At 27.0% G+C, this 27014-nt stretch overlaps 5 protein-coding genes across 9 annotated transcripts in view; 2 read left to right on the top strand and 3 right to left on the bottom strand.

Annotated features, from left to right (window-relative positions):
* The window catches only part of LOC127277673 (uncharacterized), a 49715-nt gene extending 45737 nt beyond the window's left edge, over positions 1-3978 (bottom strand). Inside the window, exon 1 of the mRNA XM_051298973.1 lies at positions 3691-3978. Coding sequence (XP_051154930.1) covers positions 3691-3763 — 73 coding nt within the window. The 5' untranslated portion in view covers positions 3764-3978. The remainder of the gene's footprint in view (positions 1-3690) is intronic.
* A 493-nt stretch (positions 3979-4471) lies between these two features.
* On the bottom strand, positions 4472-9422 carry LOC127277046 (serine/threonine-protein kinase VRK1-like). Its single transcript, XM_051297864.1, has 10 exons — positions 9256-9422; positions 8217-8406; positions 7995-8120; positions 7726-7922; positions 7410-7653; positions 7138-7338; positions 6832-7052; positions 6305-6567; positions 6071-6219; positions 4472-5973 (listed from the first exon to the last, which is right to left on the bottom strand). Exons 2-10 carry the CDS (start codon positions 8380-8382, stop codon positions 5915-5917), a joined length of 1626 nt encoding a protein of 541 aa, XP_051153821.1. The 5' UTR covers positions 8383-8406; positions 9256-9422; the 3' UTR covers positions 4472-5914.
* A 535-nt stretch (positions 9423-9957) lies between these two features.
* LOC127277541 (protein Son) lies at positions 9958-15212 on the top strand. 3 transcript variants are annotated; one of them, XM_051298766.1, is made up of 13 exons: positions 9958-10062; positions 10225-10597; positions 10679-11005; positions 11072-11681; positions 11773-11924; positions 12008-12150; positions 12229-12337; positions 12471-12676; positions 12759-12869; positions 12981-13094; positions 14497-14725; positions 14797-14912; positions 14987-15212. In XM_051298766.1, exons 2-13 carry the CDS (start codon positions 10303-10305, stop codon positions 15113-15115), a joined length of 2541 nt encoding a protein of 846 aa, XP_051154723.1. In that variant the 5' UTR covers positions 9958-10062; positions 10225-10302; the 3' UTR covers positions 15116-15212. The 3 variants fall into 3 exon arrangements, with proteins under 3 accessions (XP_051154723.1, XP_051154730.1, XP_051154715.1); XM_051298758.1 differs by having other exon boundaries at positions 9960-10140; XM_051298773.1 differs by lacking the exons at positions 14797-14912; positions 14987-15212 and adding an exon at positions 14059-14124 and having other exon boundaries at positions 9958-10140; positions 14497-14645.
* A 60-nt stretch (positions 15213-15272) lies between these two features.
* LOC127277532 (DNA mismatch repair protein Msh2) lies at positions 15273-26994 on the bottom strand. Its single transcript, XM_051298747.1, has 15 exons — positions 26812-26994; positions 26574-26623; positions 18954-19077; positions 18627-18883; positions 18370-18537; positions 18097-18285; positions 17631-18016; positions 17323-17537; positions 16905-17222; positions 16605-16823; positions 16283-16515; positions 16105-16196; positions 15763-15985; positions 15592-15684; positions 15273-15510 (listed from the first exon to the last, which is right to left on the bottom strand). Exons 1-15 carry the CDS (start codon positions 26843-26845, stop codon positions 15358-15360), a joined length of 2754 nt encoding a protein of 917 aa, XP_051154704.1. The 5' UTR covers positions 26846-26994; the 3' UTR covers positions 15273-15357.
* Positions 20400-26294, top strand: LOC127277520 (alpha-protein kinase 1-like). 3 transcript variants are annotated; one of them, XM_051298734.1, is made up of 3 exons: positions 20400-20550; positions 21043-22062; positions 22321-26262. In XM_051298734.1, the coding sequence occupies exons 2-3, from the start codon at positions 21063-21065 to the stop codon at positions 25734-25736; spliced, it is 4416 nt and encodes a 1471-aa protein (XP_051154691.1). In that variant the 5' UTR covers positions 20400-20550; positions 21043-21062; the 3' UTR covers positions 25737-26262. The 3 variants fall into 3 exon arrangements, with proteins under 3 accessions (XP_051154691.1, XP_051154681.1, XP_051154671.1); XM_051298724.1 differs by having other exon boundaries at positions 21043-22191; positions 22321-26261; XM_051298714.1 differs by having other exon boundaries at positions 21043-26294.
* Positions 26995-27014: the final 20 nt, after the last annotated feature.

The following is a 27014-nucleotide window of genomic DNA, read 5'->3' as shown; positions in this document are numbered from 1 at the left end:
AAGTTACGAAAAAAAAATTTATTTTACATTCATCAAAAAAAAAAGAAAAAAAAAATTCTATTTTTACGATGTACAGTGGAACCTCGATTATCCGAACTAATCTAAGCAAGGCCGGGTTCGGATAATAGAGATTTTAATTTTTTTTTATAATTAAAGTAAAAAAATGTACAGTTGAACTATATATTTAACTTAATACATATGTTTTTAAATATACATAAGTATATAAATATATGTAAATATATATTAATTAATAATATGTATATTAAAAACTCAGAAAATTCGGAAATTTTAAAGATTTTTTTGGCATTAATTTGCCAAAATGTCCCGCGAAAATATGAATGATAAAATAAATAGAGAAAATAAAATTTAAAATTCGGGAGACCAAATAATAGTTCGGATAATAGAAGTTCGGATAAAATGTTTTTCGGTTCGGATAATAGAGGTTCCACTGTATTTTCAAAATTACATAAACTGAAAATAAATTGGTATAACTTTCCAAAATTTTATTGACACTTAACGATTTAGTAAAATTCGGTTAAATAAAATTTCCCGGTATAATAAAAATCAAATTCCACCTCATAAAATTATCAAATTATCGAAAATTCGAATAAGACTAATAAAACCACTTTATTAAAAGAATTAGAAATAATTTTACCGGATGGAAAAATAAAAAAAAAAATGAAGACAAGAGAATTTAGTGAAAGAAGTCGGATTCACTTGTTTTTATTATTTTTTTTCAGTCATTTAAACATTCCCTGGTGAGGGTTCGCCGGGCAATGACATTCTCAGTTGGAACGTGTACATATACGTCGACGGGAAATCAAGTTCAATGCTGCATGATACTTGAAATAAGAATTAAAGTTCTGCACGTTTTCGTGCAACGCTGTTGGCGATTATAGTTCGCCCACTACCATGTACTGCATTTTTTTTTTTTTTTTTATATTATTTTTTTTCAAGATTTTCAATAGATTGATAAATAATTTTTATCGAAGATTTCTTTGTTCTCTATTTAAAAAAAGGGAAATTAATTCTGACATTCGAAAATTAATGAAGTAATTAAAACTGAAAAAAAATTAACTTCATCAATTTATATTGATTGAAGACATTATTAAAATTGAAGGGAAAATTGATTAATTAGAAACTAATAACTATAGGTACACAGAAAAAACTTGGACTCATTTTTGTTGCAACTCATTTTCTTTTGGGTATCGAAATGAGTATGGGACAAACTTCATGTTATTCAAAATGATATTGGCTGGAATTTCAGATTTCTAAGTTGGCATCATAAGCAGAGTAATTTTGTATTTCAATTATTGTTTCTAATATTTCAACAACACCAGAAAGATTATTTTGACCAGTACGAATATTTAGAAGTTTTTAAATAAAAATTATTTATTATTATTTATGTAGATAATAATTAATTTCATAAGTTTTTAAATTTACCGCTATTATTTAAGTTGGCAGTACCGTTCCTGTTGTCAAAACACATGTTTTCATTTTTCTAACCTAAAAACATATTTCCTTTATTATTTTATTACGCGATTACAAGCAATTTTTAATCAAATATATTAAGTCTAGCGTGTTATTTACTTCTTTGTAATTATTATATTTCATGTTTTTGTGCAAAATTATTCGTTATTTCACAATATTTTTCCATTTTTCTTTTTCTCAAAATGAAACTTGCCTGTTTCATTTTGATACTTTTACCTTAGAACTCGAAATGAGACAACCAGTTTCATTTTTGTTGCGAATCAAATTGAGTATAGAATCTATACTCAATTTGAATTCAGGTTTTTTCTGTGTAATGAATGAAATAAAATAAAAAAAAAACCAAATTGGTTTAAGATGAACTATCCATTAAATAATTAACTATTTTTTTTTCTCCACAACTTTCTTTTCGTATGTAAATAATTCTCAAGAGGAATTGTGAAGTATATAGATATAATTTTATATTTTACGGGAGTAGCCAGTTGAACTCGTTATATATGTGTCCCGCGATAAAACGAATCTGGTGTTTTAAAGTGGGCCGGGGAGTTGTTGTCAGTCCCCTCGTTCAATTCTGATATGTATTTTCATGTGATGTACAGGATAAACGAGTTGTTCACCTCTCTCTATTTGTTCAAATTTTATATATACGATTTTATTGACACGGTAATCCAATACAAATGTGTGGGCATATATGTCAAATGATCTCTTAATACTCAAGACTTGTTTAAAATAAAAATAAAAAAAAAAAAAGAAATGTTTATTCACCTAAAAAGCTATTTTTTATTACGATTTTATATCCTCTTTTTAATGCAACAATTAAATTATAAATGTTCATTATAATTTTAAAATAAAAAATATATTCACATTTTTTTCTATATTAAACTTTTAAGAGAAAAATTTCTTAAATAAAATTTCTTAAATTTAAGATTAAGATCTATTTAGCTAAGAATCTAATGAACAGAGAACAAGAATAAAAGAAAATATAAGTATTCTCATCCGGTATAGCTCTAATTCTTTGTTGTAATTCAAAAATAATTTTATATAGAAAGTATAAGAAATTAAAATTTTCCCCATTTATCAGAATAATAATTATTTACAATAAAGATTTTCTATATAAATAATTGAAATTTTTTTTTTTTTCAAACGATAACCTTTGAAACAAGTGGAAGAATGTTAATTTATCTACTAATATTGCCAATAAGATTTCCCAAAGGTATATACAATTTTTTCAAAAATATTAATTGTTGGGGTGTGGGAAGTGATTATGAGGATAATATTGAGATAAAGGGAAACTAGACAAAAGATCAAATGTCACTTTCACATTGATGTTTGTTCCTGTTTGAACCACAAAATGAATCTTGAGATCTAGTGTTTTCTCTTCATGAAATATGATCACATTAGTAAACGAAACAACAACAAATTTAGTTACATACATCAAAGACAATAACAGCATTTTCCTAATTGATTAAAATCAAAAACAATTCACTTGTCTTTAAGATTTTTAAAAAAAATTCAACATCCACAGGACAAGACGAAAGTAACTTTCGAAATATTTCAAATTAAATAATTTTTCCATTAAGATTATATTAAAACAACTTTTAAAGATACTGAACCTAAACATATCAATAAAATAAATATTTGCCTGTCCCCTTTTTTTCATATATGAGAAAAAAATGTTTACAAATTAAATAATAAACTTCTTTGTCACTTTTTTTCCTATCAAGGAAAAAATATAAAGCCTATCATAAGAATTTTTTTAGAATATCACGGATCGATTTTGTTGGAGAATTGTAACCTTAAATCTAGATATTTTATGACTGACACAAGTGATAAGATATCATGTCCAGACGATTAATATTATTCTTTAACTGTTAAAAAATATGTTTCACTGTTAATAAATCATATCAAACCCTCTTTGGCAGATATACTTTAAATTCATTAAATCAATATTCAAATCAATAAGTTTATTTTTTTCAAAGTTTTCATTCAACTTCATTACTATTTGAATTGGAAAGTTTTAATTCAATCGTCAAAGGCAATGTAAACTTTTTTTTTAACGATTGAAAATTATTTTTTTAATAACTAATAAGTATATAAGTGGAAGAATAATACTAAAAAAAAATGTAAAAATTGATCGTGTAAACATAACCTTAAAATATGAAAATCGAAATAAGTTGTAAATAATGTTGATTATGTACTTACCAAAGAAATCTTCCCAAGTAAAAGATCCATCAGAATCCACAGAACTGGTCGCAGCTTCAGGACCTGCTTCCATTTGTGAGAAAATAATAGCGAAATTTGTTCCTTGAAAATTATTCCTCTTGACACATTATAAGGGATGAAAGGCACACAACACTCATCGTGTTATTAATTTGTTTGTCAATAAATCACGAACATTGAAATTTTTTTAAAGGGAAAAGTTGTTGGAACATCCCACTGACCTACACGACTGACTTCGACCAACTTCGACTGTGTCTGTCTGGAAACTGAAGAGGGAACGTTGTTCCCAACGTTGGTAACCTGTCTTTTTAACAACATATTTCACTTTACACAAATCGCTGCTAATTTATTAATTTTCTATTCTTTTATTGTTAACACTATTATCACTTATTTAAACTTTTTCATTTATTGCAATTATTTATTTACAGGCGTGCGTCTAATAACCGCAAAAACAATGAACAATGGCGGGAACTAGTGGAATAAAGAAATGTTTCAGTCACGTGACACACAACGGTTATTTAAAAAAAGCGCGCCATTTTCTTAAATATTTGAATTTAATAATAATTTAAAATCTTTTCTTATATTGTAATAATGTTATATTTATTTAACAATTAGTAAATAAAATAATAAAATCCGTCTAGCATAAAACAATAATAATAATAATAAATTAATAAAAAATCAATTCTGTATTTAATATTCAATAAATCATTTTTATATTAATAAATAAATTTATTTCAATAAAGTTAAATAAATAAAAACACAATTTTCCAGTATATTTTATTTTATTTATATTCCCTACCGTCGAATACTTATATCTACAATAAACAATACTATACAAAAGAATGTCATTACGAAAATTAAGTTATCGATTGAAACGTAATGATTAATAATTTGTTCTTGATTGACACTGTACGCTAATGTTAATAAATGGATAATTATGCGTTTGTACGTTGCACAACATCATTTTTAGTCTTACCAGGCGCAGGTACGCGTAAAAAATAATACAATTTTTTAATAATTAAATTATCACAAAATTTGTCTCACCAAAGCTGAAATTCATTAATTAATTCGCTCGATTATTCTTAAAAATCTACTGGAATTATTTATAAGAAATTGGAGAATTGCACTCGTTATTAAAAATTGTTATATAAAATATAAATGATTATATTCTACTAATATAAAAAAGAAGCGAAATGAAAAAATGAATTTCTTCTCTGTATTGACGACTTATAATAAAAATGAGTTAACTCACTTTATAATATTATTTACAATTTATCGATGATATTTAGATAATATATGTAATTAAAATGTCTGATATATTTATTTTAGTTTCACAAAATTAGGCATTATTATTACCTTCACAAAAAAAAAAAAAATGTTAAAGCAGACTAAAGAAAAAGTTTATTACTGATATTGGTCCTTTAAATTCATTGAAAAAAAAAAAAATTACTAATCTCTTTTCGAGATTCACATTAATTAAATATAAATTAATCAAAATAAACAAAATTTGCTTGATGAATTTCAAAATATACCATAATTAAAGTCAGTTAATTAAAAATGACCTATTTCTACAAAGCAGAGGAAAAGAAATATTATCATAGTTATGATAAGTCTCGTGAAAACAAATTCCTGAAATGCCTTTTCCTTTTTAATCAAATTTGTAATGTTTGTTTAACGGAGATTATCTGATTGTGAAATGATTACAAAAAGAAGCCTGTGAAATTGTAAGCAATAATTTTCATTTTTTTTTTTTTTTTTTTTGTTCATAAAAGAAGAAAATATAATTTTTATATTTAATTTATTATTCACTTGTTTTAAATCACTCAAATTTTCACTGTATGCACTTTTAATCATAAAAAATTATTTCTTGTAATATTTTTTTTTTTTTAAACAGAAGAAATAGAAAATTACTTGTTTCTATAAATAATGTGATGAAAAAGAAAAGCTATTTCGTCATTTGCCTTTAAGCGCAAATATATTTATTTTATGAAAAACGTCGATTACGAAGCAGTCTTTTTAAAATTGGCGAGATGCTTGTGTCTCAGGCTTCGCTTATTTTGCAAAGGAGAAAAATTCTTATCCTTTGTTTTGAGGAACATCAAATTCATCTATCCTAGAGCTAAATTTTTACTAATAAAGTATAATACTCCATAGAAAATTCCTTTCTTTATCAGAAAATCTTGAAATAGTGGAACACGAAGCAGATTTAAGAAGACGCCTTTCTTTTTCTTGAATTTATTTTTTCCGTCGATTTATTCTCGAGTCCTGTGAATTGATTATTAAAATTAAATAAAATGTTTAAATTAATAAAATATTATAAAAAAATCTAAAAATAGAAAATTATTTCTAAAAATAAAATTACGTCTTAATTTTGCAGATTCAGATCTTGTGAGTCTTCTAGAATTATTTAAATTAGAAACTTTTGCTTGAGATGCCAATTCCAAATTTCTTTTTATCAGTTGAGCAATTTCTTCCATGGCTGGTGTCATCCATTTTGGTTTTAGTTCATTGCTGAAAAAAATATAAATTAATTATTTATAAAAAAAAAGGAGGCATGAATTAATTATTTATAAAAAAAGTAACATATTTTACTTACTCTGATGATTTTGATGACGTTTTATGTCTAATAATTCCGGATTGTTTTTCTTTCATTCTCTGCAATACGTTTAGCATTGCATAGGTTGGCAAAGACGAAGTTGGAGTGATGGGTGGAGGCGATGGGGGTGGCGTAAGAGAAAAAGGTGGGGGAAAAACACTAATTTTGGCTAGCTTGTCAGGATGTCGAGAAAGAACTTCCTCCCAACTAAATTCAATTACTTTCTTCGGAACTATCGGCTGAGTATTTCTTGTTATCCGAATCTAAAAATAAATATGTTAAAATATCTTCATTTTTAATATAATTTAAAAAAAAAAAATTAAATTAAAATAAACTTTAGAACCGGTTTTTAATTGATAATAGTTTCAGTTTACATTTTAACAATTCCGCAATATTAAATAACATCTGAACGTGAAACTAAAATCATAAACCGTGAAATTCTTTACATTAAAATCTAATATGATATAAAATATGTAAAGAATCTTTTTCTAAACAATATAATATTTAAAAAAAAAACAACAACAAACCTCTCCATTTACGGGTCTACAAGGTTTTCTCTCCCTAAGATAAGGGAGACTGTCAAATTTACAGCGGGAAAAATTCTCATTAGTAATACCTTTGTTTACTAATGTTAAAATATTTTCCTCAAACATTGATCCTTGACAAAAAAGATTACGCAAATATGTATAATTTGGTTTAGTTTCAAATCCCAAACGAGAAATATATGTGAAATACTCTATAAGATTTTCTGAAAAGGAAGTAAATATAAATTACAATCAAAAACACCTGTCCCTTTGATTATATTTTAATTAAATATTGTTATTATTATTCACCTGGTGCTTTTCTTTTCCCCGAAAAACATTTCTGTATAGATAAGGAAACATCTGAAAGCATTTTTTCTTTTTGTGCTTGAATTTCTTCTGGATTAACAGTTGACAAATGCAATTCATTTTCTTTTTCCCAAGGTAATTTTCCACACAGCCATTGCAATAAATTGTATCCCAATGTTTCTAAATCGCCTCGTCTCGAGTGAGCTAATTTTCAAAAATAATTTACAAAATTAAATTTAATAAAAAAAGCGTGTTGTAAAATAAAAAATACATACTTCCGTGATGAGCATCTCTAGATGTAAATTCTAAAGTTCCTTCATGAGCTCGTCTCTCATCATGAACAAATGGTTTATGAACACCATTTCCCGAACGAAAACGATAAGCTAATCCATAATCAACTAAAAATGCTTGTGCTTTTTCTACTTCCGATCCCAGTCCATTAGTTGTGAGCAAAATATTTGAACCCTTAACGTCCGCGTGTGCATATCCCTGACTGTGTATATACTCGAGTGCATCCAACTATAATTACAATTAAAAAAAAAAAATTATATTTAATAAGAATTTCTTTATAAAAAAATGTATGATAAATACCATTTGCACTGCAAGACCATTGACCAGTTTTGTTGATAATTTTCTCCCATAAGAAACAAATAATTTTCCTACATCAATACCATAACGTGGTATCACCAGAAATCTATATCTTTGATTCTGATATATGTGTGAACCTGAACCTTCGTAAGTCGGAACTCCTATGCGTCTTCTTCCGTAAGATTTACACCAACTTTGAACTGAAAAATAATGGACGCTTATTAAATAATTAATTCAATATAAATAATAAATTATTATTTTTATAAACTTACTCATTGGTTTTCGAGCTGCTCTTATATAGAAATTCATTTCGACAAATAATGGTCCATTATTGTGTGGTTCTATTTTAACAACATATTTTGAATTGTGTTCTACTGGCTTTGTAATATCATCAGAAGCTGAAAAATATATAATTTAAAAAATATAAATATTTATACAGTAATTTAAAAGATTTTATTTTAAATAAAATAAGTAAACGAAATATTCTCCAATACCCAGATAAATGTCACCGAAACCTCCACAACCAATTGGATCTCCAATTCTCCATTTATTTTCAGTAATATCAGTCAATATTTCACCTCTTGGTAAACGCGATGATAAACGGCAACCAAACGCTGCAATACGTTTGACAGGAATTTCTTCTAATCGACGAGGTGCCATTATTTTGTTGGTTAATCATTCACCCTAAATAAATTTTAAGATTAATTATTATTTATCATAATTGACAAAAACCTAAAAAATTAAAATTAATAATAATATATTTTTAATTAAAAATCAATGAAAACAAGCATCAATTGTCATTGTTTTTCTTTAGTCAATGTTTAATAGTTTATACAATCAAATATAAATTATTCAGATTTCATTAAAGGCATTGAATGTTTGTACAATTAAAAGAATAAGAAAATAAGTAAACAAAAGGAAAAAAAAATACAAGGTTATTTTTCACTTTACTTTCGACTAAGTAGTACTTGAAAATATTTATTGTACACATGAATAATTTAATAAATCTCAGTTGTCTCAATTAAATTGTCCGAATTCTGAATGTAACAACGCTTGCAAGGATTCTTTAATTTTTTTAAGACTAGAATGACATAATGGCTACTCCAAAATGGAGCGAGAAACGTCAAGTTTCTCTCCTTTCTGACCTTCTTTGCTTCATGAAATCACAAAAATATAAAATCACTTTAATTTCAAAATAAAATCATTTTTTTTTTAATTTCACAACAAAAATTTTAAAATGCGAACAATAAAATCGGCTTTTTACTATAATTTATAGAAGGGTTAATTAACTTTTTAAATATAGTTTAAAAGTGCAAGTACGATTTTTTATAAAAATATTCAGAAATCTAAGTTTTCTTTAATATCATTGAAAAATGTTTACAATATCACTTTTTTTGACAGTTTATCTGACAGGCCAATAAAAAAGTCAAAACATTGTCAACTATATGTTTTCAAACATCCAAAAATCAAGGGCTATGTGCGGCAATAAATCAGCGTTAGAATGATGATAAATCGTTATTAGAAAAAACATACCTTTGTAAATGTAATCAATCAACATTCATTAATGGAAAACACACTTTTTGAACACTACACACGCGATAAATCATAATATTTAAGTAGATATTTGATCACATTTTGCAAATCAGCTTCATTCTGCCATTTTATGAAAGGTAAGATTTAGTAGGTGTTCTTAAAACTCACATATGATCACTGATCAGGGTTGAGAAACATTAAAGCCGGTGTTTTAAAAAAGAACGTAAATAAATAAAATCATTCTTAATTTATTTTACTTGTCTTTTCAATATATATTTTTTCTAATATATATTTTAAAAACTGATAAAACATTGAATTTTAAAAGAATTATTAGAAATTGTTTTACTTTAATGACAATAAGCTAACTTCAGAGCAACTCCGTACAATACATTCCCAACCTTGCAATAACGGTTGACAATCAGCTGTTCAATAAGATTTATAAAGTTTTCTCCGTATGTACAATAATAAATACAAAAACAACACTAATGTTTAAGAAAATTTGAAGCACATATAAATTTAAATTACTAAATAGGCTTTTATACTTTTATATACATAATTGAAAATTGATTCAATAATTAAGATTCGATTTGAAGTTTTTGGAACGCACCCGCTACATATTAATCTTGTGCGCATGCGTCAGTGCCTAGTAACATTCTGGTAAGTTTCTAAACCATGAACATGTCCTAACCTCAAATAATTTTTGACCGACGTGTTATTTTCATATAATATTTGAGAAATGTTTTGTTTTCTTTTATAAAAAAATATAATCTATTTAATTAGAAACTTTAATAAGTTATCTTTAAAAAGGTAGTTTGTATTATTTCATAACATAAAGCAAAACTATATATCTTAATGAAATACTACGGCTTATAAAAGAATCAAAAAGTAATTAATTCATTTAATTCCATATAATAAAAGGTGTACACTAAAAAATATTAATAACAAATTATTGTTTTCTATATATTTTAGATTATTACTATTTACAATCTGAATGAAGTACAAATGATAAATTTGTCAAATAGCCAGTTATAAAACGCAATTTCATTAATGGCAGATTTATTTGATATTGCCAATTTAATAACAACAGTCGGCGTTGATGCTGTAAAAATCAAACCTGAACCTGGTTTACCAGAAAAATCATCAAATGAAATTTTAACTGAACTTTTTAGCACTTTCGATGTTGATGAAGGAATAGTTTCTCCTCAAAATGATTCTGATACAAACACCAAAGGGGACAAATCAGAGAAGAAAAAGAAGAAAAAAAAGCATAAGCACAAAGACAAGAAGCATAAGAAAAAATCTAAACGTAACTCGTCTGATAGTAGCGATTCTGAAGGTGTTGGTTAGTAAATTTTTTTTTTTTTTATATAAAAATATGAAATTATTATAAGTTTAAAACTTAATTGTTAATTTCAATTAATAGGAACGAAAAAAAAGAAAAAACATAAAAAGAAATCAAAACGAAAGCTTGAAGATGGCTATAAATCATCAGATTCTGGAAGTACAAAATGTAAATTACGAAAATTAAATGACGAATTAATAGCAACAATTAATCCAAAAACTATAGAAGATGAATTTAATATTTTGGGAAGAGAAGATAGTAAATACAATGATGTTGTTGTTAAGAAAGAACCAAATGAGAAAGATGAGACAATTTCGAAAAATAAGAAGATTAATGAATTTAGTCCATTATTGCCACCGGTATCTCAAAAAATTGATGATACTGAAGAGCCTGTTCCTCTACTTCTTGGTAAATAATAATTATTTCTAACATTCAATCTTACTTTATATTTTAAATATTCAAAATTTCTTTCAGAAAAAGCAAAAACTTCGTCCCATGGTAAAATTTTAATAAAGGATTTAAAAAATAGTGTCGTTTATAATGAAACCGTGAAAGAAATTGAAAACAAAGAAAAAGAAAAAGCTGCAAGAATGGAAGATGGTGAAATTTCTGATAGCAGCGATGATGATGACGATAGAACACCAACTCTAAGTCCATCTCCAACTCCAGATTTTAAATCTAAATCACCAATATTAAATAATTCATTAGAAAAATCAAAAGAAAAAAGTAAAAGTCCAACATCACGAAAGAAAATAAAAAATGATCTTCGTTTGATTTTGAAAGAAAAAGAACGAAAACGAAAAGAAAGAAAAACTAAGGATGATAAGGATGGTAAATCACATAGAAATTATAAAGATTCGAAAAAGGACAACAATAAACAAAGAACTAATAGTCAAGGTAAAGACAAAAAAAGATCTACATCACAGCAACGTTCACATCGAAGTAGAAGTAGAGATAAAGATAAACATCGAGGAAGAAGTCGAGAACGAAGAGAAAGAAGATGGAGTCACGATAGATGGGAAGGTGACAGGAGTCGAGATAGAAGACATTACAGTAGACACAGAAGTAGAAGTAGAGAAAGAAAGTAAGTTACTTTTTTAAATAATTCACAAATCTAAATGCTAATAAATATTTTAAATAATAGTTCATAATTAAAATAATATTTTTTTTTCCAGAGAAAGAATTGAGATTGACAAAAAGAAATTGTTGGAAATTGCGAGAAAAAATGCCATAGGCATGATTAAACGAGGTGCTCTACCTTTAGCGCAAAGAGATAAAGCTATTGCTGCCATTCAAGCTGGAGGAAAGACTGTTGAAGAACTTACAGGTGAAATTTTAAATCTGCTTTCAATTATTAAATAATTAGATGCCTTTTATAAAATTTAATGAAAAATTATAATTTTTTTTTAGATTTCTGCAAATCTTTATCAAAATCCGAAGCCTTAGGAGAATTATCTAGTATTTCATCAGACGATGGTAGTGAATCTGAAAAAGGTTTCCATCATCCATTCCTCTTGAAGGAAAGACCTAATTCTATTATAATGAATATTAGGGTAATTTTTATTTTTTAAATCTTAAATTAAAAAATTTTCGTTTTTCAAAAATTACAGAAATATTTTTATTTCTCATAGGATGCTAAACAACTGCCAACAAAAACATTCCAAGAAAAAACAGCAGAATCATCAAATCAATTGCGATTACAATTTCCAGTTTCAAGTGGTCAGCTTCATAGAAAAACTGGTGAGTTATTGTCAATTAAAATTTTTAATTCTTAAATTAATGAATCCAAAGAATAAACAAATTTTTTCCTCTAAAGAAATTGATAATAAAAAATGAAAAAAAAAAAATATTTATTACTTACATTTATTTTCAGAAAGTGAATGGGTGCCGGTGCCACCTAAAAAAGTAGAACCCCAGAAAAAATTTGTTCCTGCAAGTGAACCACTTTGTTCTCTACCGAAACCGGTTCCGGTTCCTGCTCCAGTTCCACCGCCAGCTCCTGTTGCAGCATCTGTTCCTACATCCGTTCCTACTACAGTATCACAACCTTCAGTTTTTCCTCAAAATATGTCTGCCGAGGTTAGTAATCAATTTTCTTATTTATTACTAATATCTATAAATATTTTAATACATTATCAATTTGAAATAATACTTTTTACAGAATATAGACATAGGATCAATTGTTTCACAAAGGCTGGCAGCAATGAGAAAATTAAGAGAGAATCCAAACGATGTTTGTGCTCTAAATGAAATGTATAGAGCACAAAATGAGGTGAATTTTTTTTTTTAAATTACTTTATTTTTCAATAATAGAAAAGAAAAAAATTCTATCTCATGTTACAGTAATGGAAGGAAAATATATTTTATAAATTTTTTTTTTTAGATGAAATCTTGGGCAGAAAGTAAACAGATGCCAGGACATTTTACAGGTAGCACTGGAGTGAAAGTACTGACACCAGCAGAACTAACATCAGGTTATCAAGCATGGGCTCGTAAGGTAATAGTGATTTACTTCCTTATTTATTTTATTTATTTGCAAAATTTAGCACCTCTTGCTTTATATGCCATGGGATTAGGACAAGTGACTGCAAAAAAGAACTTAAAAAAGTTGCTTTTACCTTTCAAAAATTATTTCCATAAATTATAGTGAAAATGGAAAATTTTTTTTTCTGAAATGTAAGTAAATTTAATTTTTAAAAAACATGGATAGAACTTCAATATAACAAAGAAAAAATTCAAAGTGTGTGTAACAAGTTTTCAGGTACAGTTTCAACAAAGGCCATTTTACATTCATCTCAAAAAGAAAACATATAAAGTAAATTTTTAAAAAATCGATTACATTTAAAAATTGAAAATAATTTAATTCAAATTAAAATGCAAAATTATTGACAATTTAAATTTCACATAATAATAAAGATATCTATAATTTATTTAATTTTTGAAATAATTTTAATAAATAGAATGAAATACATTTTTTTAAATCAAATTTTAAAATTTTACATTTAAGAATATTAAATAGTTAAAATTAAAGTACAAACTTTGAGTTTATAAAATAAATACTTTGAATGTTTTATTAGAAAAATTTGGTCTTGAAGAAATTGTGTTGCAGGCAGAGACTATTTCTGTATTAGAGGTAGAATCTGTGCCTGCACGGACGCAAGAGCACCGTTGCATTTCATATTTTTATTATAGAAAATATATTCTATTAACAATTAATCAACTATTAAATTATCAACAAAAAATGTTTAATTTATTCGAAAAAAATAGCCTCAAATTAATACTTCTCGAAAGTAATAAAGAAATTTAATAATAATGAATAGTCAACGGTCTCGTGCGAAATTATTGCTAATCATCATCAGCTTTCTACTACAGAATTTTATATAGAGAAAGATATTTTCTTAATAAATCTGTTAGCTGAAATAATTAGCAATAGTTTGCATCCACCTGAGGATTTGTTACAGGCAAATAGATACATCAGAAAAGATACTTCTGCGGCAGCCTGATTCGTGAATTAAAATTTATCCTTGGTAAGTATTGTAATTTTTAAAATAGAATATTAAAAACAAAATTTAATCTTATCTTTTCACATTTATATTTTATATTTTTTCTTCACTTCTTTTACTAATCTTACTAACAAATAAATATTTACGTATTGTATAAAATATTTACTTTTCTTCCTTCAAACAAATTCTAACTATTTTTAAAAAGTGATTAATTTTAGACTGATGATTAACATATTTTTTTTTTACACTAAAAGGTAAAATATTTTTAGAAGTGCAAAATATTTTAATATTAATTAATTTTTGAAAATTGTTTTTTCAATGAAAAAAAAAAACTGTTGCGATTATTGTGATTGAAATTTTCACTAATTAAAATTTTTCTTTTTTAAATTTACTTAGGACCAATTAACATCGGCATTACCGGTGTCGGGAGGAATGGGAATGGCTCTACTTCAAAAAATGGGTTGGAGACCTGGAGAAGGATTGGGCAAAAATAAAGAAGGTACTCTTGAACCTTTACAACTTGAAGTTAAACTAGATAAAAGGGGTCTGGTTTCTGAACAAGATATTGGAAAAAAAGTTGGAAAAACGATGAAACCTGTGGTACCATTAATCAAAACTTTGGAAGGTATTTAAAATTTTAATTTTTATGAAATAATCTTTTCTTTTATATGAAATAAAATAATATTTATCTATTAGGCAAACATCCAGTTTCTCTTTTGGGCGAATATTGTTCGAAACGAAAATATGGAGTTCCTGTTTATGAGCTTTGCTTTGAATGTGGACCAGATCATAAAAAAAATTTTCTTTTTAAGGTACAAATTCTAATTTTTAAATAAAACTTAATTTTGAAATATGAAATTTTTTACAAAATATATTTCTATTACAGGTTAAAGTGAATGGCATTGAATATAAACCTAGTGTTGCAAGTCCAAATAAAAAGCAAGCCAAAGCAGAAGCGGCCCAAATTTGTTTACAAACAATAGGTCTATTACCTACTGCAAATAAAACTGAATAATTTTCTTTAGATATAAATTTATATATTGTCATTTTTTGTAAATATTAGTTATAAATAATTATTTCTTAAAAATAAAATATAGATTGTAAAAAAATTATATTTTTTCTTTCATTAAATTTTGATTGTATAGGAATAGGAAGATTGAAATTGTAATAAATTGTTTTCGTGAAAAAATAAAAAAGTTTATCTTTGTACTTTCTGATGCAGGCAATAAAAAAACAAATTCTTAACTTACAAAATACTTAAGTAGACATCAAAGCGTTGACGTAGGGATTGTTTTTAGCAATAATTTCTTCTTTGAAACTTGAGATTTTAGATGTCAATTCATCATAAGAAAGCGAATTATCCAGAGCTTTACATTTATTAGTAAAATCGACAATTAATTCTTGACCTTCCTGAATACAGAAAAAAAACAACAAAATAAATTAAAGTAAAAATAATACAACTTTTTAGCCATTTTTAAAAATTAAATTTACCTTTGTAATTTTTCTTCGTTTCACAGGATCGTCAGATCCTTCGAAAACTTTACCTTGAACGTCTTCCAATTCCGCTTGTTTTTGTTTGGCAAACTGAAAAAAAAAATTGAATTAAAATATGTAATTTCATAAAAATGGGGTAAATTAAAATAAAATTCTTTTTATTTCAACCTCAACTACATCAGCAGGAAAATTGGCCATCTTTGCAACGTGAATTCCAAAACTTTGATCACAAATTCCAGGTTTAACTTGATACAATAAAGTAAGTTTATCATCACCAACAAGAGCTGTAACGTGTTTATTTTGTACAGCTGGTACTTCCTCTGCCAATCGAGTTATTTCATGAAAATGTGTTGCAAATAAAGTGTAACTTTTCACTTCTTTCGCCAAATGACTGCAAAATTAAAAAAAAATTCTATTTATGATTTTAAATTTTCAATCAAATCTTTCTGAATTATTATTATTATTTTGAGTATAAATTTAATTATTCTTTGTTAAAAAATAATTTCTTACTCCGCAATCGCCCACGCGATTCCACAACCTTCGTAGGTGGACGTTCCTCTTCCGAGTTCATCGATAATTACTAACGAATTACAAGTTGCAGTCTAAAATTATTAATGATTAATAAAACAATTCGATAAAGTAAAATTTATTAAATATAAAAAGACATTAATAAAATTAATGAACTTACTCTAAGAATTGCTGCTGTTTCTACCATTTCAGCCATAAATGTAGAAAGCCCTTTAATTTGTGAGTCATCAGCTCCAATTCGTGCCAAAATACAATCCAATAAGGAAATTTTAGCCTTATCACAAGGAACAAAACTACCAATATGAGCCATTAATGCAGCAACACCCACAGATCGAATATAAGTACTTTTTCCACCCATATTTGGACCAGTTATAATGTAGAAATGACTTTCATCTGACATTAAAATTTTTTTAAACAAAAGAAAAAAATTATTTTTTTATTTCAGTTTTAAGGAATAAATAAAATAGAAAATAATTATTTACCTCTTTTTAAACAAACGTCGTTGGCAACATAATCGACTCCTTCTTGAATCTCTAATAGTGGATGTCTGACTTGTACCAAATCCAATGTTCCAGCATCACTTGGAAGCATTTCAGGTCGAACAAAACCTTTCGAATGATAAGCAACTGTCGCGAATGATGTGAAAACATCAAGGGAAGCAATTAGATTGCCAATAGATTTAACAGTTTCACTGTAACCCGCTGAAAACAAAAAATTATCATTATTTAAAAATATGGAAGAATGACATAATTTTTTTTTTATAGAACTTCTAAAAAGGTTACCTGCTATTCCAATAATTTCAGTAACAACACTTTTTTGCGCTGTTTCATATTTAACCCGAAGACTCAAATAATCATCGTTTAAATCATTTAATTTAGTGTTTCTAAATTTAACGCCTCCTTTATTTGAGTCAATAATCATGTAATTTTTGTTGTTTCTAAGAATTTTTTCTTCCTTCAATGTTATTCGAAAGTAGTACCCATTCTCTTGATTAGATTCCAATTTAACAGATTTACCAGCATCCAATGATAGATCACTAGCTGCTTTATGCAGTTGACGATTCAATTTTTCCTCTATTTCCTCCATATTGGATTTATGTTCTATAAAAAAACACATTAAATGATTCGTGATAATTTAAAAAAAAATATTAATTATTTAATTTTTAATTTAATTTAATTTTTAATCAATGAAAAATTATACCTTTTAAATCATCATCAAAATCAGCTTTCACCATGAAATCTCCTTTATCCGCTGCATCTAAATCAATCGTTTGCTCCACCATTTGTTGAAATTTGTCTAGATCTTCAAGAAGTTCTTTCAATGGATCTATAATTAAAGCATCCAAAGCTGCAATCTTTGTAGCCTCTGATAATTTTTCAATTATTTTTGGAATGTGATTGCCACATACATAAATTCTGGAAAAACCAATATCACGAGATATTGTGAATTTTATTTACTTCAACGTTAATCATGTAATATATTACAAAAGAATTTTAAAAAAAACATACTTGTAACAATCCTGAAGATTAGCCTTCTTTCTTGCTAATTTTTTAGCCAACGATTGTAAATCAGGAACACGTCGTAAATAATCATCGCTCAGCATTGATCTTAAATCATTGTCATTGAATAAAACATCAACAATATCGTGTCTCTCTTTAATGAGTGATAAATCTCGAAGTGGTTGTCTGACCCACTGAGCAAGAAGCCTGTGACCCTGAGGTGTTCTACATTTGTCTAATAAAGTTAAAATACTCGCCGAAGCATTAGGATTCTGCGAATCTGTTTTTGGTTCAATATTTAATGCCCGAATAGCAGCACTGTCCAATCTAATATAACGAAATTGTTCAACTTCTTTAATTGAAAAATGATTAACATTTCCTTCATCAGATGTTAACTGAAAAAAAAGAAAATCAAAATATTTTCAATAATTTTTTTTTACGACTATTTATTGAAAAAATAATATGAATTACTTACATCTAAGTATTTTATAATAGCGGCCGTTGCTGACATCGCTAAATTTAAATTATATTCAGGAAGACTCTGAACATTTCTTTGCTGGCCTTTTTTAAATCTTAAAAGATTATTTAAATCCTGTATGATAGATTCACTTGAAAATTCATTCTTCTTTCTTAATGTCACCATAACATTGCCTCTTTCTATCACCTTAATAATAAAATAATGATCGAAAATTAATTATTATTATATTAATTAAATAAAAATTTCCAATAAAAATAAAATTTAAAAAACCTGTTTTAAAGTATTGAATTCTTGACTTGCATCTCCTTGAACAAGCAAACATTCTTTTGGTGCAAGTGTAACAAGAAGAGCTTCCAAATTTGTAAAAGAATCATCATCTTTAAATTCACAAACAGAAATCAAAGTTGACACAGTATCGACGCAACTAAGACCTAAAACCTTTAAAATACGAATTTTTTTTTTTTATAAACTAAATTACATTTTTTATTTTATTTTAATATTAAAATTGAAGTAAAATTATTGCTTACTTTTGATCTTCCTTCTGTAGTCATTTTTATAGCAATAACAGAAGAATTAGCGACTATATCATTATTTCCAAAAAGAATTTCTTCAAATTGTATTAAATTTCCTGGTGATCCTTTATATTCAATTATCCAATCTTGATTTTTCGCAGAGCCTTGATTAACATAGACTTCTACTCGATATTGTTTCACGAGCAAAAGTTCTCGAATAAACGATTCAAAATGATTTTTATTTAAAACAACACCTTCTATTTTATTCGGCTCTGTAATAAAAATATAATATAATAACGTTAAATTTAATTCATGATACGAAAAGAAAAAAATATAAATTACCAGCTCCAATCATTTTGCACACAGAGGTAGTTGCAAAAACTTCTTGAGCTGCAAAAAGAGCATCGCTTCCATGAAGAGTGTAATAGTCAGTTCTATTAAAAAATCTTATGGTGCTACTGGATTTCTGAAAAATGAAAATATATTTTCATAAAAAAAAAAAAATGTTTTCTTCTTGATAAAAATAAAAAGATAAAGTAAATTAATAGCGTGAAACGTGTCAATGCTCGGAAAACATTTTAAGATGAAAATTTCCTTGACCTATTTCTATACAGCTTCTCCACTGATTACTGACAATAACAGAATCAAGGTTTTCGTCACTAGCTTCATTTTTTATTAATGATAAATAAATGAAGATAGAAATTAAAAATACACATAATACATTATTAATAAATAGTAGTTCCTAAATATTCTTTTTTTTCCATTAAAATGTGATTTTTTTTTAAAATTCATTGCCATTAATAAGTTAAAGATTTAATTAAAATTAAAACCACAAAAAAGAATAATTAATTATATTGACGTCTAGTAACACAGATTTAATGTACAATATTCTGAAGCATGACACGACGTATCGAAAGTTCACCATGTCATAGGTCATTTCTCATAAATCTTGTACGAATTCGAGGAATGTTATAATTTAAGTGTGTTTTTATCAACAACATAAAAAAAGAGATTATTAAAAATCGTCAAATGTTCTCTTTAAAAAATAATAATGTTGAATTTTACATTTGTTATTTCTTTAATAAAATATAAATTCGAAAAAATATATTTTCTTTAATGCGTTTTGAATAAATTAAAATCCATTTTTTTTTCTTTCCTTACAAAAAAGGATGCAAAAATTATTAAAAACTAATATTAAAAAGAAATTCAAATTATAGAAAATTATTATCAATGTTCTATAAATTAAAAGAAAGTTTTACAACATAATTGCAAAAAAAAAATACATTCCAAAGAACTTAAAAATCTTAATTATTTTTTTGAGAAATTAAAAAAAATTTTCATAACTGAAAATAAAATGAAAAGTTGAATCTAAATACTTGAATAAAAAGTCAAATGTCAGACAACATTATCGTCAATATTTCATGTTACAGAAAATATTTTATAATAAAAAATTTATCAATCCTGTATTTTCCCACAAATTAAATTAAATTTTGTACTTAAATAAAAAAAAACCCGAGGAATAAAATTAGTAAAATAATTATTTAAAATTTAAAAATTTGTATTATAAATTATTTTTAATGAATATTTATTTTCCAATATTCTAGAAAGAAGTAAACAAGTTTGAGAACAAAGTATTATACCCTTTTTTTAATCTCAAACTCTATTATTATGATTATTAGAATTTGATAATTTAATTCTTCTTAATATTATATGAGATAAGTACACGTGTTATGAGGAAAAACCCACACAATAAGTAGAACTTAAAGATGAAATAACAGGGAAAGCAGTCAATGTCAAGATACAAGAAGAAGAGAGGGGTGAAGAACATAAATAGATTTGTTTCAATCTACACAGCTTAATTTGCAGAATCAATTTTCAAAGAGAGAGAGAGAGTGTGTGTTCTTAATTATAAAAATCATAATTCGATCATCCTTACACGGTAATTATGTCGATTAGTTTTTATTTTCTTTTTGTTATTAATTAAAATAATATCATTAATAAGTGCAATTTTATTTGTTTGTGAAAAAATAGTGCAAAGTGACAAAAAAAATGTAATTAAAAAATATATGTGAAATGTGAATAGTTTTAAAGTTCTGCATTATGAAAGTTTGCTTTAAAAAAAATTTTTTTTAATTACTTTGATAATTACTTGGTTTGGTAACAAGTTAAAAAACATTAATTGTTTTTATTTATTTTTTAAACAAATTAAAAAAAAATTAATTATCTAAATTTTAAATTCACATAAGAACGTGATTATGAAAAAAAAACTTGTACTTTTCTTTCCGCTTTGTTTACAAGACTCTGAATTTCAAATCAGTTTTAAAAACATCAATCCTGTATAGGATATGATGTAATAGGTACATTAGAAACTATTTTATGAATTGCAATAACATTGAAAATTTTTTAATGCGCACATTCTCTTACTTTTCAGATATCAAATTCCACATTAATATGTGGAAAATAATTTGCGCTCTCTTACTCTTTCAAAGAGCTTTGAGCGCTCCTTCTACAAGATGCACGGAAATATGCAATTCTCAGAATTCACAATATTTTTCAAATTGTTGTGCATCGCCTCTTGTTGCCTCTTCAAATAATAATAAAAATTGGTCTGATCATAAAGATTTTGAAACTCACGATGGTGCTCTCGTTCATACAAAGGAGGGTGAATTTGCCCATGGAAACACTCATGGCAATTTCAATGAGATGAGCTACTACAAAGAATTCAACAGTGGTGGTGACAAACATAATTTCGGAAATAATCAAAATTTTCCCAACAATCTTGGAATTAGTCAAAAATTAGAAGATCTATCTACATCTTCGCACAATACATTTGAAAGTATGTTTCAAACAAGATTCTCAGATTTTTTCAAACATTTTCATGAATCAATTAAACATTTACAAGAATTGAAAAGTAAAGATCAACTTCCAGTTCAAGATTGCGAATATCCTTGTGTACCAATAAATGAGCAAATTTCTCAATTACAACAAGAAATAACAACACAACAACAACGTATGGAACAAATGAAACAAGATTTTTGGTCAAATTGGAAAAATCAGAACACAGTAAGAGAAACAGAACACATTAATCCCAATCAACATTTAAGTCAATTAAATCATCATCCTGGACAAGTTACAAAAGAAACAAATCGTTATGAATCTTATCACAATGAAAAAATAACAACCAATCCTCACATTACTACGACAATCACTAAACAACCCGATAAATATATTATATCACCTAGTCAATCTCAATTATCAAGTCAAGATCATCATTCTGGATCAGTAAGTAGGTATGAATCTTCACGAAATTCTCAATCCAGAACTCAAGATCAAAATAATAATTATCGACAAAATTCATCTCCTGATCAATCTCCAAATGCAAGTCAAGATTATTATTCTGGATCAATAAGCAGACAAGAATCATCACGAAATTCTGCATCCGGAACTCGAGGTCAAACTGATTATCGTCGACAAAATTCATCTCCCGATCAATCTCAAAATTCAAGTCAAGATTATTATTCTGGATCAGTAAGCAGACAGGAATCTTCACGTTCACAAAATTCTGCATCTGGAACTCAAGGTCAAACTGATAATCATCGACAACATTCATCTCCTGACCAATCTCCAAATTCAAGTCAAGATTATTATTCTGGATCAATAAGCAGACAGGAATCTTCACGTTCACAAAATTCTGCATCTGGAACTCGAGGTCAAACTGATTATCATCGACAAAATTCATCTCCTGATCAATCTCCAAATTCAAGTCAAGATTATTATTCTGGATCAGTAAGCAGACAGGAATCTTCACGTTCACAAAATTCTGTAACACAAGGTCAAACTGATTATAATCGACAAAATTCGATTTATAATTCTCAAAACAGAGTTTCTCAAACAGGTGATCATTCTTCCCAATACAATCAGGGAATTCAAAGTCAAGCTGGTTATACTGAAGACAATAAAAATTATGAATATCAAAATAGAGGCAAACTGCCGCAAAGAGCTGATCAACCTTCTTCTCAATATAAAGAAGAATATGGATCTAGTAATCAAAATCAAGCTGGTCATACTCAAGGTAACAATCAACAAAATATGGCCTATGGATATCATGCAAGCTACGGTTCCAAATCTTATTTTAGTACACACCCTCAAAGGGAATATGATCAAAATTCTGCCTACAGAACTCAACAGTCAGGATCTCAAATTGATGGATCTCAAACACAAACTGGATACAATCCTCAAAGTTCTGTAACAGTAAGTCACACTTCATTAAATGAGAATGGAAAATTAACGCATCATCTCATTCAACAGTCAGGATCTCAAGGATATGGTCAACAGAATTCCGCCTATAGAACACAACAATCAGGATATCAAACTGATGGTTCGCAAACACAAACTGGAGTTAATCCTCAAAGTTCTAGAACAGTAAGTCATACTTCATTAACTCAGAATCATGGTGCTGATTTTGGATCTAGAACTAATGGAAAATTAACGCATGGTCTCATTCAAATGGGCTCTGCAGTTGATTGCAATGACGAAGTTTCATCTGCACCTTACACAAGATACAAGCGAAACATTTATTATCCGAATCGTCATCATTATCACCATCATCACAATCATCATTATCATAATCAACAACAATACCCTGAAGATTTTAGTCAACAACAATTACAAGATAATTTCCCACAATCTAATCAGCAGACAGAAGATTTTGGAGAGCCAACAAAAATTGAAAAAATTTCACAAAAAGAACTTCAGGAACTTGGTCAACAAATTGAGGATATTCGTCAGGGAAAAGTGGATACGCAAGATATATATCAAGATTATTCTCCTGAGCAAAGAAAAACTTCCGAAGATTTATCTCAAATAATTCAACAAATTCCTTCTCATTTCAAAACTCAGTCCCAAGAGGCTGATGATGAACAAATTAAGGATCTCCCCAGAAGAGGATTTAATCAAAAAACGGTAGGATCACTTACGTTAGATCAGCATGCACAAGATTCTTTTAATTTTAACCAGTTTCCAACTACAGTTTTAGCTCCCAACAGCAATCCAGCGGGGAATCAAAGGTTTGACGGAATAAATCATCAACAACAAATAATTTCAACTCCAAGGCCAGCTCCAAAGCCAACTTCTCGACCAAGAAACACTAAACCAAATCCATTTTTTGACAACAATGTATCAACAATAAAAAATTCAACAGAGAATCAAGTTTTAATACCACCAAATAAATTTGGTGAACTCAAGTCTGACGAAGAATTTTTTCAAATTCCACAAACTGATGACAAGTTTTCACTTGTTGATAAATCTGAAAATGTGTCTCATCACATTATGAAACCTGATGAAATTTTACAGAAGCATGAAAACACATTGAAGGATATTTCTCAGCAAATTGTGAAAGAAGAACCTTTACAGAAGCGTAACAATCTTTTTGAAATCTTATCACAAGAAGGTTTGAAACCAAATTCTCATCAAAAGCATGAAAATCCTTTAACAGAAACTCCTTTTGAAATATCTCAAGATGTTTTAAAACCACGTGAAAATCCTTACCAGAAGCATGAAAATCCTTTTCAAGATTTTTCCCAACAAACTTTAAATCCTCGTGAAGAAACTTTTCATCAGCAACATGTCAATTCTTTTCAAGATTTCCCCCAACAATATTTTAATCCTCATGAGGAATCATTAAATCAGCAGCATGTAAATCCATTTGAAGATTTTTCCCAACAAATCTTGAATCCTCCTCAAGAATCTTTTTATCAGCAACATGTAAATCCTTCTCAAGATTTTTCCCACCAAATTTTGAATCCTCCTGAAGAATCTTTTCATCAGCAGCATGTAAATTCTTTTGATGATTTTTCTCAACAACTTTTAAAATCTCGTGAAGAATCATTTCAAAATCAAAAATCACCATTTGAAGATTTTTCCCAGCAAATAATTCAAACATCCAACGAACATTCTTTTCCTAAAAATGAAAAACCTTTAGTTAACGAAAAGATTTCTAATACAAATATAATGCAAAATATTGAAAAACCTTCTGTAAATTTTCCTCATGAAACAGTTCAAAAGCCACTTGACGATTTTTCACAACATATACAAAAATCACTTGAGGATATTTTAGATTCAAAAGGTCCAAAACCCTTTGAGGACTTGTCGTCTCAACAAATTCAAATAACCAATGGATTTATTTCACATGTAACACCATTTGAAAATTTCTCTTCACAAAATCAAATCTCCCGTGACGATTCTCTGAAAAATATTCCAAATTCCTTTGATAATGATTTTCAACAAAATAAAAATTTATCTCAAGAAATTGAAAACGCTTTTCAACAATTATCACAACATATACAAAAAGTTTATCAAGACTTATCGCAAACTTCTGATGATCTCACTAGAAACAAAGACATAACTCAGCTACCTCAATCATTTCAAGAACAAAATAAAATGACGCATCATTCTAATTTAGATATTGATCAACAACCACAAGAAATTTCACTTGGTCATCAATGGCATCTTTTTCACAATCCTGGTGAATTAACAAATGAGGATTTGCAATTGGGAAGATTTTTAGGTACTGTTCAGCAAACGGAAAAATTTGATGATACTCAAGTAATGGAGGAAATTCCAATTAGTAGAAAAGAAAAAGAATTAACATTTGATCAGCAAAGTGAGCAATTAGAACCTTGGAAAGAGAAAGTAAATACGTTTGGTAAATTGGAATTCGGTCAAAGTGTACAAAATGAAGGAAACAATCCACAAATTCAAAGTGAATTACCACCGTTGTTAAATTTACAACCAAGAATTTTACAAGCTTATGGAGGAAAAGGTCCTTATGATCCAATGCATAGTGAAGATATTTTCAGTGATGTTAGACAAAATCCTAGTGCAACTTTGCTTCCTGTTGTGATTGATGATCCATGGGATATACACGAGAAGCCCATTGTATCTTTCGAACCAATGATTAATGAAGATAAAGTAATTCCATTAGATACAGTATGGATATATCCGGATGCATTTCCTATTACTCCAATTACTGAGAAACCAAATCCTGGATTTTGGGATAGAGTTGGACGTAAATTCTCAAGTGCTGTCGATAAAGCGAAGGATAAAGCAAGAGGAATTTTTGGTTGAATCTAAAATTTTTAAATAGATAATTTTGTACATTGAAAGATATTAGCAATTTTTTTTAACTTAAACATTAAAATATCTCATCAATTTCTCAGTACATCAACACATTGATAATAACAATTAAGTTTAAATAGGTGAAATAGATTTTTTTTTTACATATTGCTTTATCGTGAGTATTATGAAAAGAATCTGTGAAAAATAATCATGACTTTACTCTTGAATTATTTTGCGAGTTAATGTATTTTTGAGTATTTATAAAAAAAAAGCAGTTATTTAACTTAAGTTAAAACTATCTTATATAATGTACATTAATCATCGATGTGATGATATAAAATTATAAACAATCATCATGTTGCATCATTTTTATCATCATCAAACTGATGAATAAAAGATTACAATTCAGAATCTTGAAAAACAAATAATTTTCTTTTATTTACCGTTAATGATAATTTTTTTGTATGAAAACAATTTAAAATAGTTTCTTGTTGAATTCATAAACATCATAAATAAAAAAAAAAAAATAATTATGTTAAAGATTTAAATTAAAACTAATTTGTACATTTTGACTGATATATAGTTAATACTTTTCATTAGCTTAAGTATATAAAATACTTGTTAAATATTGTAGCAAAATGTATTTAATGAAATAAATCATTGAAAAAAAAGGTTAATGATTTTCTTTTTCAAATAAACAAAATACATATTTTATTTGTACTCAAATTAATAATACTGCAAAAAAGTGTATATTGTGTAAAATTTGTTGATTAAATTTTTTTTAAAAATTATTGTAAAATTAATAAATTATGTGAATAATATAAATGAAAACAAAGATATACATACAGGTGGGAGATTCTTGAAAAATCGAACAAAGCCTTGTTGAGTTGATGGATCTATAAAATTGAAAATAAAATGTAAAATTCAATATTACAAATATTTTATGATAAATCATAAGATAATTATTTTAAAATACTGATGGATTGATTAAAAATTGCATTTATAAATTAGTTTTTACACATTAAAGTTATTAAATAAAACTTTATAGGTTATGAATGTAATGAACAATAAATCACAAACTTACCAATTGTAATTTGTTGATTTGCTTGAACAGCCATTTCGTAATACTGGGAAAATACTTAAATTTAACTAAATAACAGTCCTATACAATAAAAATAATGAGATTTTTAATTAATTATATATAAAAATCACAACACTCTTTGTTTTCTATTTTGTGCTTCTCACATGTAAAAAGGCGCGAATTATTTTCTCTAGCGGACATTAATC

The sequence above is a fragment of the Leptopilina boulardi genome, unplaced genomic scaffold (assembly GCF_019393585.1).
Source record: "Leptopilina boulardi isolate dan_hultmark-lab unplaced genomic scaffold, ZJU_Lbou_2.1 LbouV2_110, whole genome shotgun sequence".
NCBI classification, from domain to species: domain Eukaryota; kingdom Metazoa; phylum Arthropoda; class Insecta; order Hymenoptera; family Figitidae; genus Leptopilina; species Leptopilina boulardi.
This window is presented reverse-complemented; position numbering and strand designations above follow the sequence as displayed.